The sequence below is a fragment of the Mus pahari genome, chromosome 14 (assembly GCF_900095145.1).
Source record: "Mus pahari chromosome 14, PAHARI_EIJ_v1.1, whole genome shotgun sequence".
NCBI lineage: Eukaryota > Metazoa > Chordata > Mammalia > Rodentia > Muridae > Mus > Mus pahari.
In genome coordinates this window covers 27209549-27221727 of record NC_034603.1, presented here as the reverse complement: position 1 = coordinate 27221727, position 12179 = coordinate 27209549, and the positions used below count along the sequence as shown (strand labels likewise).

The window sequence follows — 12179 nt, the reverse complement described above, 5'->3', positions numbered from 1 at the left end:
AGCTTTTATAACCAGAACTTGCTATATTGTATCAACCCTACCTTCTACTGTCTGCCTAAATGTACATGGGGTCTAAAATTGCTATTATCTGGCTACTGGACCTCTTAGGCAGACAGACAGCAGATGCCTTCAGATCCACAAAAGTTTGATCTTCCAACTTCTTGGTCACTTGTTATAGTTGTAAGTCAGCCTCAAGGACAGGATTCTGGTCCCTAGACCCAGTTCCCTTAGTATATACTGGAAGGGGGGGCCCATGCTCCCAGCCTAACCTGTCCTCAGTGAGATAATACACTCTACTTTTAAAATACATTTACTTAAGTACAAAGTGGGCTGATACAAAAAAAAAAAAAGTAGGAGTAATCAGTAACATACACCCTACCCTCAAGGGCCTGCACTGTGGCAGCAGAGACAGTCTCCCGGGCAATTATAGCTTCCTTGGTGGGGGGACAGGGCAAGAGCACTACCCTTATAGAATCACTAGACTCTGGTGACCCAGGACCCACTCTGTGACATGAAGTGGTTGCCTCCAAATGGCAAGATAGATCCTAAGATCTAGCAAGCTTGGCTCAGGATCCTGCTGGGGAGCAGCCACCTGCCTTATCCCAGGTAGGGATGAGACAGTTGGGCAGGTAGGGAGTGGGCTGGTAGCCACTTGGCATCCAGGGATCTGGTGTCCTTTGGTCTAGCCACATTCTCATTCATCAGAGCTTCTGTCTTGTCGTCTGCGGGATGGATTCCTTCCACTGTCCTGGCTATGTTCCCGCTTCCTCTTATAGCAGGGAGAGAAGTCAGAATGTCTCTGGTGTCTGGGCCTACGAAGACAAGGACAACCGGACACTTAAAGGAAGGGTCCCTCACCCTGCCAAGTACCACATCTGGCCTGGCTAGCTTTGCCTCCCATTTCCTCAGTGTCCCAGGTAGAGTTAGGCCTAGCCTACCGGGGAGGAGAGGGAGATGAGGAGCAGCTGTCAGCCTCCCTCTTATGTTCTTTGTCTTTCTTCTTTTTGTGTTTCTTGTGTTTCTTCTTCTTTTTCTTCTTTTCTTTCTTGCTTTTCTTATGGCTCTCTGCTCTGCAAGAAACAATACAAAGGATCTGAGCTTGAGGGACTGGAGTCGACTCCACTGCGGGGTAGTCTCACCCAGCAGGGAAAGTCAGACTAGGGCAGGGCCCATTGTGCACTGATATATCTACATGTCAGGAGTTGATATTTGTAAATGAGCTTAATATTAGGCTCCATGGCCACAAAGATAGTGCTGGAATGCTGCCAACCTGGGTGGACCTTCTCTCTCTTTGGAGACAAGTTCTCATTATGCAGCCTTGTTAGCTTGGAACTCACTATTTTACCTAAGTACAAAGTTGAGATGACACAAAAGTAGAAGTAACCAGGTACACATACACAGATACATCCCAAGGGCCGGAACCAGCTTGTGAGAACGCCCAGAGATCAGCCTGCTGTCTACCAAATGCTGGGATTAAAGAAAAAGTTATGTGCCGCCCCCCACCCCCAGCCAACATACTTTAACTGTTCCACCTCCCACCAAACTGGCCAGCATCATGGGCCTGAGTGTCACCCTGCTGGGTCACCTATGGTAGCTAGTGAGACTCCAGCCCAGAGATGGAGGTCCACCTACTTCAAACTAAGAGAGCTAAGGCAGTTTGCCCCTTTATGTGTGCACAGGGAGTCAGACTTACTCCAGCTCAGCCTTGTCCTCAGCACGAGGCTTTTTCCTGGTAGCAGATGGGGCAGTGCTTGGGCCTTCGCTGTCCACACGGTGGTGCTGTATGGCAAGAGTAGCTGTGGTGAGGGACACCCAGGGACTCCTGCCCCAAATCTCAGACACCTCTAAACCCCCAGGATCCTGTGAGTTGGGTTTGACAGGGCTTACCGTGAACACTGACAGCCCAAGTTTGGCAGCCTCTTTGTCTTCTCGGGATAGCGCCACACGGCCCGCGGAGCCACTGCAGGGGACAGAGCATTTGAGGACAGTTCTCAAACACCCCCCAGGCCTACCCCGAGCTCCCCAACTAGCCTAACCTGGCGCTGCCCAAGCCCAGCAGCCGGTCCACGCCCTTCTCCTCAGGGTCTCCTCCTTCCCGTTTGCAGATCTCCACGAAGTCCTGCGGAAGCAGGGTAAGACTGGAGGTTCTAGGCCCGAGACAGACGGGCCACCAACCACCCCGCGGACCTCGAACCCATATCTCAGACTCACCTCCTTGCTCAGGCCGGTGGGCTGTTTCCTCACGTTCTTGTAACCACTGCGAGCGAGGGTCGGAAATGCTCATCAAGGGTCTGGCCCCTCGGTCCCCTTCCTTCCCGTGCCCCGCCCACATCCAGCCCCGCCCCAGGGCCACCCAGATCCCGCCCTCAGCGCTTGCGGTCGCCCCGCAGCCCGGGCGCTTACAGTGCGGCCAGCAGCGCCTCGCGCTCCGCCTCTCGCACGGCTGCCAGCTCCTCCTCACGGCTCGGGCCGGTACAGGGCGCGCGGTCCTTCGCGTACCAGGTGAGGTCGCGGCCCTTCTGCCAGCGGCCTACTGGCGCCATCAGCGAGTTGCCCAAATAGTTCTCCCTCTGCTTGTCAGTCTTCACGTCCTCCCAATTGAACTGGTCCTGTCCGCCACGCACGCCGCCGCGATTGGAGCCGAACATGGTGCTGGAGCCGCTGCACAGCCTTCAGCACCCGTGGTCTCCAGTCGGACTCCCCGCAGCACTCAGCCTCCGGACGCTCGCCGTGACGTCACTCTCGCGCCCCCGTGCGCGCCTGCGCTCTCGCTAACGTGCCCGAGCGCCTGCGCACTGCATGTCCGGGGCCATATCAATCAAGGTCCTCTTTCTAAAGGGCGTTCGGGGCTTCACAGGCGCATCCTTCATCCTCATACCACGTGCGCCTGCGCACTAGCTCCTTGAAAAGGCGGTTGTGCTATCCCACCTGGAAACTCTTGTGTTAGAAATCTCGGTGGAAAGGGTCACCACAAAACCTTAGTGACACCAGCCCTTTACTTTCTGGAAAGCCAAGCGTGCTAACTCCAAAGGTCTGAGGTCCCGGGTCACTGTTGAAACTAAGTTAAATAATGGCAACCCTTCATGAACACTGAGGGGCAGATAAAGTCGCCAAAGAAACATAGATCCACTCTTCCGTGCTCTGGGTGACAGATTGTGCATACGTGGCACGAAAGTCCAAGGATCCCTAAACCAGAGCGATCTGTGTTCTCTGCAGGTGAAGCTTTACTGGGCAATTTACTGAGGCCACGCCTCAAAATGAACAGAAACTGAGCTACATCTTGATGACAGATCACTTGCCTAACATGTAGGAGGTCTTGAGTTCCATCCCTAGTCTGATAAATTACCCATCCTGGAACTCTCTAGCATCCCAAATAGACCAAGACAGCCTCATTTTTGTCTTCATTCTGAACACATGTTGAGTACCTGCCACAGCTTGTGAGACTCTTGGTATGAGCCCTGAGGTCATGTCCTGCCTTTAGCTGGATTCAGATTCCTCAGAACAAGATCATACTAGGGATGAATAGATGGTCCCAAGGGGAGCTGCCCAAGAAAGTATAAATGTATCCTTTATTTGCCTGATGTAATTGTCATTTCTGCCTGTCTGCTAACCTAGGCCTAGTCCTGGAAGCTTCTAGCCTCCATACAATCTTATCTTGGCCTAGAATGTTTTCAAACTCTGAGACCTATTGCTGAATAAGCTCACCCTTTAATGCTCTTTCTGAACTCTAGCGGGATGGTCAACTCAGCTGATCTGGCTCAAACTTCCCCACACCTCCACACTGTGTGATTCAAACTGGCTTCTTTCAGCTTCTCCCGAACTGCTCTGCTTGGCCTCATACGACCTTTGGTATTATGTTCTAATCTTCTGGCTCCTCATTTTCTGGCTTGTTCTGTCTTCACCTGGCTAGTTTGTTCTTTCTCTGCAACCTGTCTCTGTACAAGGGTCCCAGTAAACTTCCTTCTCCTATTCTTTCCCCTAAGTCACTTCTTTCCTCTCTGTTCTCATGAGAGATAGGCATATCCTATTGTGTCAAATCCTTCCGAGTCATCACTTTGCCTGCCACCCAACTGGAAATCACTTTCAAATATGGGTGCTTCCTTCTAACTAAGTTTACCTTCATTAGGATTAAAGGTGTGTACTAAGGCTGAGGCACACAATTAGAAATTGTTTTTTCCAGTAAACAACAAAGTCTCGAGATTCATGGTGTGATCAAACATCTCGCAACCATAAGGGAGCATCGGTCAGTCATGTGGGCCACAGCAAAAGATGAGCATACTAGCTGTCTCTTAGGGAAGGTATGCTTAGGACAAAGGCTGAGCTGCATGGTCAGAGCACAGAAGGCATACTAGGTGACGCTAAGGAGGAGGTGGACTATGGGTCTGGGAGAGCATGGGACAAATGTCTAGAACAGTTCTGAGGCCTGTGTATCCTTGTATAATCACCTATTCCAGTGAGAACCAGAATCTCAAGTAACGGAGTAACACGATGAAGGGTTGGATAACCCCAGGCCTGCTTTTGAGGTTAGCTGCTCTGTGTGCTCCTTCGTCTGGAGGAAGCCAGTGGGATTTTATACCAACATCAGGAGTACAAAGGTTCAGGCAGCTACTCATAGGCTTTGGTTTACATAGTCACGCATTCTGTAGACTGGAGTAGACCAGGGATTCAAGACACACAGCCTGGCCACACTCCTGGGCTCCCAAGGGCAGGGAAGTGTTTCTCCCCTGGTTGTCTTTTAGGAAAGGACCTATTAAGGGGGGAGGCAAGAAAGATGACTGCAGGGTGGATGCGATCCAGGAGTTTAACGTGGGGGTTTCCAATAGTAGGCAAGTAGAGCTGTTAGTTGCTGGGTACTTCCTGTCCACTGTCCACATACTTCTCAACCAGCTTTATAGCACTGTTTAAACCCCAGAGGTCTGATGCTGTGTATGATGGCGTATACCTTTAATCCCAGCTCTTAGGAGGTCAGGCCTTGTTTACATATTGAGTTCTAGACTGACCAGGGTGAGACATGTCTCAAAAATCAAAACCCAAACAGCCGGGCGTGGTGGCGCACGCCTTTAATCCCAGCACTTGGGAGGCAGAGGCAGGCGGATTTCTGAGTTGGAGGCCAGCCTGGTCTACAGAGTGAGTTCCAGGACAGCCAGGGCTACACAGAGAAACCCTGTCTTAAAAAAACCAAAAAACAAACAAACAAACAAACAAAAACCCACACACACAAACAAACAAAAAAGCAACAACAACAAAAAAACCAAAAACAAACAAACAAATAATCAACCCTGCAAGTCTGACCTAAATGGACCCTAGAGCAAAGCCTTTCAATCTGGCTTTGACCTGGCACATACTTCTCAGAAATGATGAGTTCCAGGACTGGGCTTCCACACAAAAGAAGACAATGACAGGAGGTCATGGTTTCAAGAATGTATGGTAAACAGACAGATGCCCTCCATCCTTACAAAATGCCCCCGGTGGAACTCCCTGACAGTTATTTCTTGGTCTTGGTCCAAAACCGTTTATATCGTTCGGTGTCAAAACTGTCCACCACCTCTGGCTCTTCCTCCCTCCTCTGCTGGAGCTGAGCCTCCCGTTTTCGGAAGCGGGCCCTGCGCTCTTCTGGAGACAGGGCGTCCAGGTCTAGGGGCATCTGCATGGGGAGAGAGAGAGGTTATGTACACACCACTGGGAGTCAGAGGATGACTGACTGAGACACCTGGACCTCTTTTACCCGTGCCTTCTATCCTTCTGTTCTGTTTTGAAGGGAAATGTTTTTCTGTTCTTTTCCCCTTGACTCAGGGTATACTTGCGTAAGACTGAGTCTTAATTAGGCCGAGAAAGCCTTGACCCTACAGCAGTCATCCTCAGCCTCCAGAGTGTTGGGGTTATAGATGTGGGCCACAGTGTACAGGGGGGTTTGTTTTGTTTTGTTTTGTTTTGTTTTTTCGAGACAGGGTTTCTCTGTGTAGCCTGGCTGTCCTGGAACTCACTCTGTAGACCAGGCTGGCCTCGAACTCAGAAATCTGCCTGCCTCTGCCTCCCAAGTGCTAGGATTAAAGGCGTGTGCCACCACTGCCCAGCACACAATATGCAGCTTTATGTGGTCCTGAAACCAAAGGCTTTGTGCCTATTAGGCAAACACTCTACCAATTAGTCTAGATTTGGTCTTTTGTTTTGTTTAAAAAAAAAAAACAGACTTGTTAAGCCTGGTATGGTGAGATAGGCCTATATCTGAGCACTTAAAAGAGGTTGAAATAAAACAAGAACAAAATCCAAAAAAGAAAATACCAATTTGTTTTTTTAGTGGAGTTTTTGGTGTAAATCCCACCAACAAGCTGTTCCCTTCCTCTTGCACTATAGTAAAAGGACTGTACCCACATATGCAACTTCACTTCCAAGTCCTAGTCTTGGGCCCTAACACCATGGCTCAGCAAGTACCTACTGAAGGAAGCTTACCGCCAGCATGCGTCGTGGCTCCCGGTACCGAATATGGATAGTGGAGCCGTCCTGCTTGACCAAGAGCACAGGGTAGAGGCGAGCATAGGCCTGGCGGCGCAGTCGAGTGAATGAAGCCCTGCTGCAGTCAGCTCTCCAAGGGGATGTGTGTAGGTGGCGAGGTGTAGAAAAGGCTGCTCTCACACCACAGTGCTTCAGCAGGCTACGGACAGACATGCAGGCACTGGTGGATGGATGGTAGTGAGGCAGATGGCACTAAATGCCAGGCTAGCCAGCCACTGTCAGGGTATGACAGAGACCTGCCCAGCAACTATCTAGCAATGATTGACAGCTCACACTTAAGGACCTCCATTGAACTACTAGCAGAGTCAAAGCAGTCTATAACAGAGGACTCAGGGCAGAACAGGCCTCCCAACACTGAGGACAGAGATAACAACCCCTTCCTGGAGAGGACAGGGTGTCTTGGGGAGTTCCTGAAGGGACTGGAATGGTATGCTTACCTAAGCAGACTGGCCAAAGGCATTGTTTTTCCTTAGCACTGTGATGGCAGGAGGAAATGGTCACTGGCCCTGACGTAGGCCCTGCTAGGCAAGGGAAACAACAAGGAAAACCGGGTTTTTCCCCCATTTGATTACTGTCCTAAAATCCTGACCTGTGGCTAAGTCAGACCCAAGTGCATCTCTAGTTATCCAACTGACAGGTTGTCAGCTTTCTGCTGTACAATACATGGTATTTACATATGACCTGTGCACCTGTTCAAATACACCTGAAAGAATACAAAGCCAGGTGTGGAAGTGCATGCTTGGATTCTAGAGGCAGAAGCAGGAGGATCAGGAATTCAAGGATATCTTGTTACCCAGGGAGTTAAAGGTTAGGCTAGCTTTGTCTCAAAACAAACAAACAAACAAAAAACCAACTAAGAAACCTTAAGTAAACCTAAGGGTTTACAAATGCCATATAACCGTCTTTTCACCTGTTTTGTTTAGAAAACAAAAAACCCTTATGTTCAATGCAGACTCAATTTTAAAAAGTTATCTTCAGTATGTGGTTTGGATTCTTCGATACAGAAGATTGCGTATGAGATCTAGGTGTATGTCACATGCCAGTCTATCCTACTAGCCCTCTGGCCTCAGATTAGAAAATCCTTTCGGAGGCTTTTTACAACAGCAGCTACCAGGGTTCTATCCTTAAAAGACCGAGGCAGTTTTCAGCGGGACAGAGGCCCACCCAATTCCTCTAGTTTATGAAACCACAACCCTCTTGTGCGGGGTATGTGTGGAGTGCTTGGTTCACTTTCTTTTTAACATCCTTCTAGTTTCCATAGCAATACTGCGAGAAGACTATTATCAACTCCGCTTACAGACGGGAAAAGAGGCTACCTTCTTCAAAGCCAGAAGCTCCCATAGTGGTCTAGGCAGGTAGAAGCAGAGTCCCACACTCAGCAAGATAGAACAAGTGGGCGAGCGCATAGATTAGAACGTCCCCACCTAGGGAGGGTACCACTGCCTCGAAAGAGGCGATCCCGCTGGTCAGTGTCCCAAGTTCGGGGCCTCATCCTCTCTAGCCACGTCTACTAGACCCGGGGTCGTCTGTGCACACGTCCCCTCCCATTTGCTCCACCCGACGCGCAAATCGCTCTCCCATTTACTCTACAGTGTTGGGGCCGGTTGCTGCCGGCACCCAAGAATCGCCAACCTGCGATCGCTACCTAGCGTGGGAGAGACCTCGTAGACCCCGCCGTGCAGAACTTTACTCGATAGGTGGGAAACTGAGGCCGAGCCACGCAGGGCCACACAGGGAACCCGTCCCGTCACCGTAGATGATAATCCTGCAGCATAACCCAGATGTCCTGCAGGCGCCCGCGGCGCGCGGTGATGACGCCACGGAGCGCGGGACGGCCGTCCCCATTAAGGGCGGAGTAAGGCCAGGTGGGCGTGGTTGGAGCCAGCTCTGGGGGGTCCTGGTTAGTTGTCCCGGTTCTGGCGTCGCTGCGGGTGGCGAAAGTGAAGTAGGCTAGGTCGGCGGACTACCCAAGGCCAGAGAGTGTGGGCGGGAGGCCGTCGGAATTCTGTGACTTTCTGGGGTGCAGGCAGCACAACCCTGTGCAGTGCGTGGACGGAAGCCAGACAGCTTTGCTACGCACCGCTGGACGGTCCCTAGTCTCCACGCCTGGTTGCTTTCTAGGTTTGCTCGGGATCCGATGGTCGCCCATGACCCCTTTCAGCAGATACATGGCTTGTTTTGGGTTCGAGGTAGAACATCCAAGTGCCAAGTCGGGTTGGCAAAACAGCCAACGTGAAGGAGTTGGAGTCGCGGCGGTACTTGTGAGGAATATCTTTAGAGAACAGTCGGTTCTTCAGAACCAAAGAACCCGACTTTCAAGCACCCGACTAGTGTCTCGTGAGTGGCCCGACACTAAAGGGTCCTGAAGCTCTCCGCCGTTTAGAGCTTGTAGCAGCGGTTTATTGTGAGCCCTGGAGGTGCGCTGCTGTGCAGGCTGCAGGACTCTCTCCAAAGTTTCTCAGGATGACTACACAAACTTATGTGCTGCCTTTAGAGGACGTTGCCACACTGGGCCCCTGGCCTCATTGTGGTAGATCTTTTTCCTTCCCCTTTTCTGTTTTGTTTGTTTTTTTTTTTTTGTTTTTTGTTTTGTTTTTTTTTCCCCTGGGTTCCTTGTCTTTTACCATCATCCCTCTTGGGTTGCACTGATCAGTTTAGTTCCCTGTCTCCTCCTAGGGCTATCCAGCATGTAATCGGGGGGTCTATAAGGAACTCAACGAGAAGTGGTTTGGTTTTGTTGTTTTGTTTTGTTTTGTTTTGCAGCCTGGCAGCCAGCCTCTGGAGTTCATCGAACATAATGGCCTGCAAGTGGTTATCAGGCACCAGAAAGCAGGGAACTCATGCGACTGTAAGCTGGTGCCTATAGGATTTCTGAAGAGGAAGCTCTAGCCACCTTACAAAGTCAGGTGATCTTCTGTCAGCCAGTGAGCTCTGGCAAAGGCCGAGGAGTGGCATCGGCATTGTCTGAAGAAAGGGATAGTAAGCTTTTCTGCTTCTCCTCTAGTAAGCAGTCCTCTTGTTGAGTCGTATTGTTAGGGCAGATGGCAGGGAGTCCTCTGGGTGCTGATGAAAGTGATGTATTATAGGTCAGTGAGCTCCAGCAGAGGGTACTCAGTTTGGGGCACAGGGGATGGGGGCATCACACACCTGGTGGTGGGTTTGCTTTGAGTCTATGAGGCCCCGAGATCTCAGATGTGTCTTCCTTTCTCCACTGGATCGATCACTAAGTCTTGAGACTCATTTTCACTGTCTGAGGTTCTGTCTGTTGTCCCAGTTAAGGGGACCAGAAATATCTTTGAATACAGTGATAATAAAGAGATTTTTTTTTTGTCTTAAATATGTTGCAGGTTGGAGAATGGAGGGAGAAAAGAATCGGGCCATTAATTTATTTATTTTTATTTGTTTTTGTTTTTTGAGACAGTCTCACTATGTATCTCTGGTTGTCATGGAACTCATTGTGTAGACCAGGCTGACCTGGAACTCAAGAGATCCACCTCCCTCTGCCTCCCAAGTGCTGAGATTAAAGGTGTGAGCTACCATGCCCCACATAAAAGGCCTTTTTTTTTTTTTTTTAAAGATTTATTTATTTATTTTATGTATATGAGTACACTGTAGCTGTACAGATGGTTGTGAGCCATCATGTCCTTGCTGGGACTTGAACTTAGTACCTCTGTTCACTCCAACCCAGCTCGCTCTGGCCCAAGGATTTATTTATTTATTATATGTAGGTACAGAGTAGCTGTCTTCAGACACACCAGAAGAGGGCATCAGATCTCATTATGGATGGTTGTGAGCCACCATGTAGTTGCTGGGATTTGAACTCAGGACCTTTGGAAGGGCAGTCTGTGCTCTTAACCGCTGAGGAGCCATCTCTCCAGCCCCAAAGGCCTTTTTTGTTTGTTTGTTTTGTTTTGTTTTTGTTTTGTTTTGTTTTTTTCGAGACAGGGTTTCTCTGTGTAGCCCTGGCTGTCCTGGAACTTACTCTGTAGACCAGGCTGGCCTTGAACTCAGAAATCCGCCTGCCTTTGCCTCCCAAGTGCTGGAATTAAAGGTGTGTGCTACCATGCCTGGCCCAAAGGCCATTTTTTAACTGACAACTTTCAGCCAGAAAAGGAGGAGGAGGAACTTCTTCATAGGGACAGTGTGGCTTCTTTTGATGTCTTTAAGCCAGCGGAGTTATAATGAGGGTTGCTTAGAGCTCAGGTGTAGTGTTGAGGATCATTCAAACTCCTAGATCACATATATATATATATATATATATATATATATATATATATATATATATATATATATATATTTAGCTTCAATGGGGTAGTATTTCATATTGTATCTTGAAGCTTCCAAGGATATTGGAGACTCAGACATCATCTCATGCTAAGCTGTTTGAAACACACCACAAGTGATCCCAGTACTTGGGAGCTAGAGGCAGGCAGATCAGAATTCCAAGGACTACACAGCAGGTTTGAGACTAGCCTGAGGTACAGGAGACCTAGTCTCAGGAATTAAAAAAAAAAAAAGACAAGCCTTGAAACCAAGACTCTCTCCCTTCTGAAAACTTTGGAGAAAAGGCCTTGTGCCTGGACTATCATGCCCAAAAGCTTCTCTGAAATGTCACCCTGCTGACCGGAAGGCCTGCCTAGCAGAGGTTCCAGTCACTTCAGTGTGTGGATGACTTCCTCTGGGCCCTTTCATGCAGCATGTGAGGGTGCTTTTGACTGCCAAGGGCTGCAAGGTTTTGTTTTGTTCTCATTTGCAATAAGGTTTCACTATGGAGGGCAAGGAAGCCTGCACCTCACTGTGTAGCTGAGGGTAGCCTCAAACCTGTGATCCTCCTGCCATAGCCTCTTCAGTGCTGGGTCCGTTGTCATGAATCATCATACGTGAATAATAAAGGGGAACTTTTATAGTCATAGGTGAGGTATAAATTATTGCAGACCAAATAAATGATCAACCAAATCACAGACCAACCATGCATGCTTAGTTTGGTCCTTACCTGCTCCACTATCCCCTGTTTTAAGTTTACAGTGGTTAAGTTTATGACTTGATCTCCATCTTCCAAATACAACCATACTGAAAGTTAAATGTGTCTGCCTTTTCCTCTCGTCATTTTCTTGTTTTATCTATGGGGTGAGTAGCTAGATTTTGCCGGGGCCTTCCAGTGCTCATACCTGTGGGCCCAGCTCACCTGCATCCTTGTCACCAGGGCCAGCTCTACTGTGCTTCCCGAGTGAGGTGCAGGGCCTGGTCTGAGTGTACAGCTGATGATGGGAAGGGATAGCTCTCCCCATCTCTTGGTGAGACATTTTCTTTTTAGTGATTGCTGGGGGAAGGCTCAGCCCATTGTGGGTGGAGCCCTCCCTGGGCTGGTGGTTCTTGGTTCTATTAAAAAGCAGGCAGAGCCGGACAGTAGTGGCACACTTGGGAGGCAGTGGCAGGNGGATTTCTGAGTTTGAGGCCAGTCTGGTCTACAGAGTGAGTTCTGGGACAGCCAGGACTATACTGAGAAATATACTGAGAAATCCTGTCTTTGAAAACCAAAAAGAAAAAAAAGAAAAGAAAAGAAAAGAAAAAGAGAGAAAGCAGGCTGAGCAAGTCATAAGGTGCAATCTAGTAAGCAGTAGCCCCCCCCCCGCAGGATATAGTGACATTATTCATGACAGGGTTCT

General features: G+C 49.3%; 2 protein-coding genes across 5 annotated transcripts; both read right to left on the bottom strand.

The window, feature by feature from the left end:
- Positions 1–297: 297 nt before the first annotated feature.
- Positions 298–2728, bottom strand: C14H1orf35 (chromosome 14 C1orf35 homolog). Its single transcript, XM_021211787.2, has 7 exons — positions 2404–2728; positions 2212–2257; positions 2037–2119; positions 1888–1960; positions 1694–1779; positions 939–1070; positions 298–812 (listed from the first exon to the last, which is right to left on the bottom strand). The coding sequence occupies exons 1-7, from the start codon at positions 2646–2648 to the stop codon at positions 695–697; spliced, it is 783 nt and encodes a 260-aa protein (XP_021067446.1). The 5' UTR covers positions 2649–2728; the 3' UTR covers positions 298–694.
- A 2680-nt stretch (positions 2729–5408) lies between these two features.
- Positions 5409–8317, bottom strand: Mrpl55 (mitochondrial ribosomal protein L55). Of its 4 annotated transcripts, none has more exons than XM_029545662.1 (4): positions 8146–8317; positions 6951–7034; positions 6451–6652; positions 5409–5644 (listed from the first exon to the last, which is right to left on the bottom strand). In XM_029545662.1, exons 2-4 carry the CDS (start codon positions 6971–6973, stop codon positions 5486–5488), a joined length of 384 nt encoding a protein of 127 aa, XP_029401522.1. In that variant the 5' UTR covers positions 6974–7034; positions 8146–8317; the 3' UTR covers positions 5409–5485. The 4 variants fall into 4 exon arrangements, with proteins under 4 accessions (XP_029401522.1, XP_029401521.1, XP_029401520.1 ...); XM_029545661.1 differs by having other exon boundaries at positions 6951–7031; XM_029545660.1 differs by having other exon boundaries at positions 8159–8317.
- Between the last annotated feature and the right edge of the window lie 3862 nt (positions 8318–12179).

Bases quoted from the DNA above. Each gene is read 5' to 3' on its own strand.
- C14H1orf35 (XM_021211787.2), bottom strand. From the start codon at position 2,648: ATGTTCGGCTCCAATCGCGGCGGCGTGCGTGGCGGACAGGACCAGTTC. The intron at 2,258-2,403 runs GTAAGCGCCCGG...CCTCGCTCGCAG, and splicing joins GAGGCGCTGCTGGCCGCACT to TGGTTACAAGAACGTGAGGA. The intron at 1,071-1,693 runs GTAAGTCTGACT...TGTTTCTTGCAG, and splicing joins GAGGACAAGGCTGAGCTGGA to AGCAGAGAGCCATAAGAAAA.
- Mrpl55 (XM_029545662.1), bottom strand. From the start codon at position 6,973: ATGCCTTTGGCCAGTCTGCTTAG. The intron at 6,653-6,950 runs GTAAGCATACCA...GTCTGTCCGTAG, and splicing joins CCTTTGGCCAGTCTGCTTAG to CCTGCTGAAGCACTGTGGTG. The intron at 5,645-6,450 runs GTAAGCTTCCTT...CTCCCCATGCAG, and splicing joins AGCCACGACGCATGCTGGCG to ATGCCCCTAGACCTGGACGC.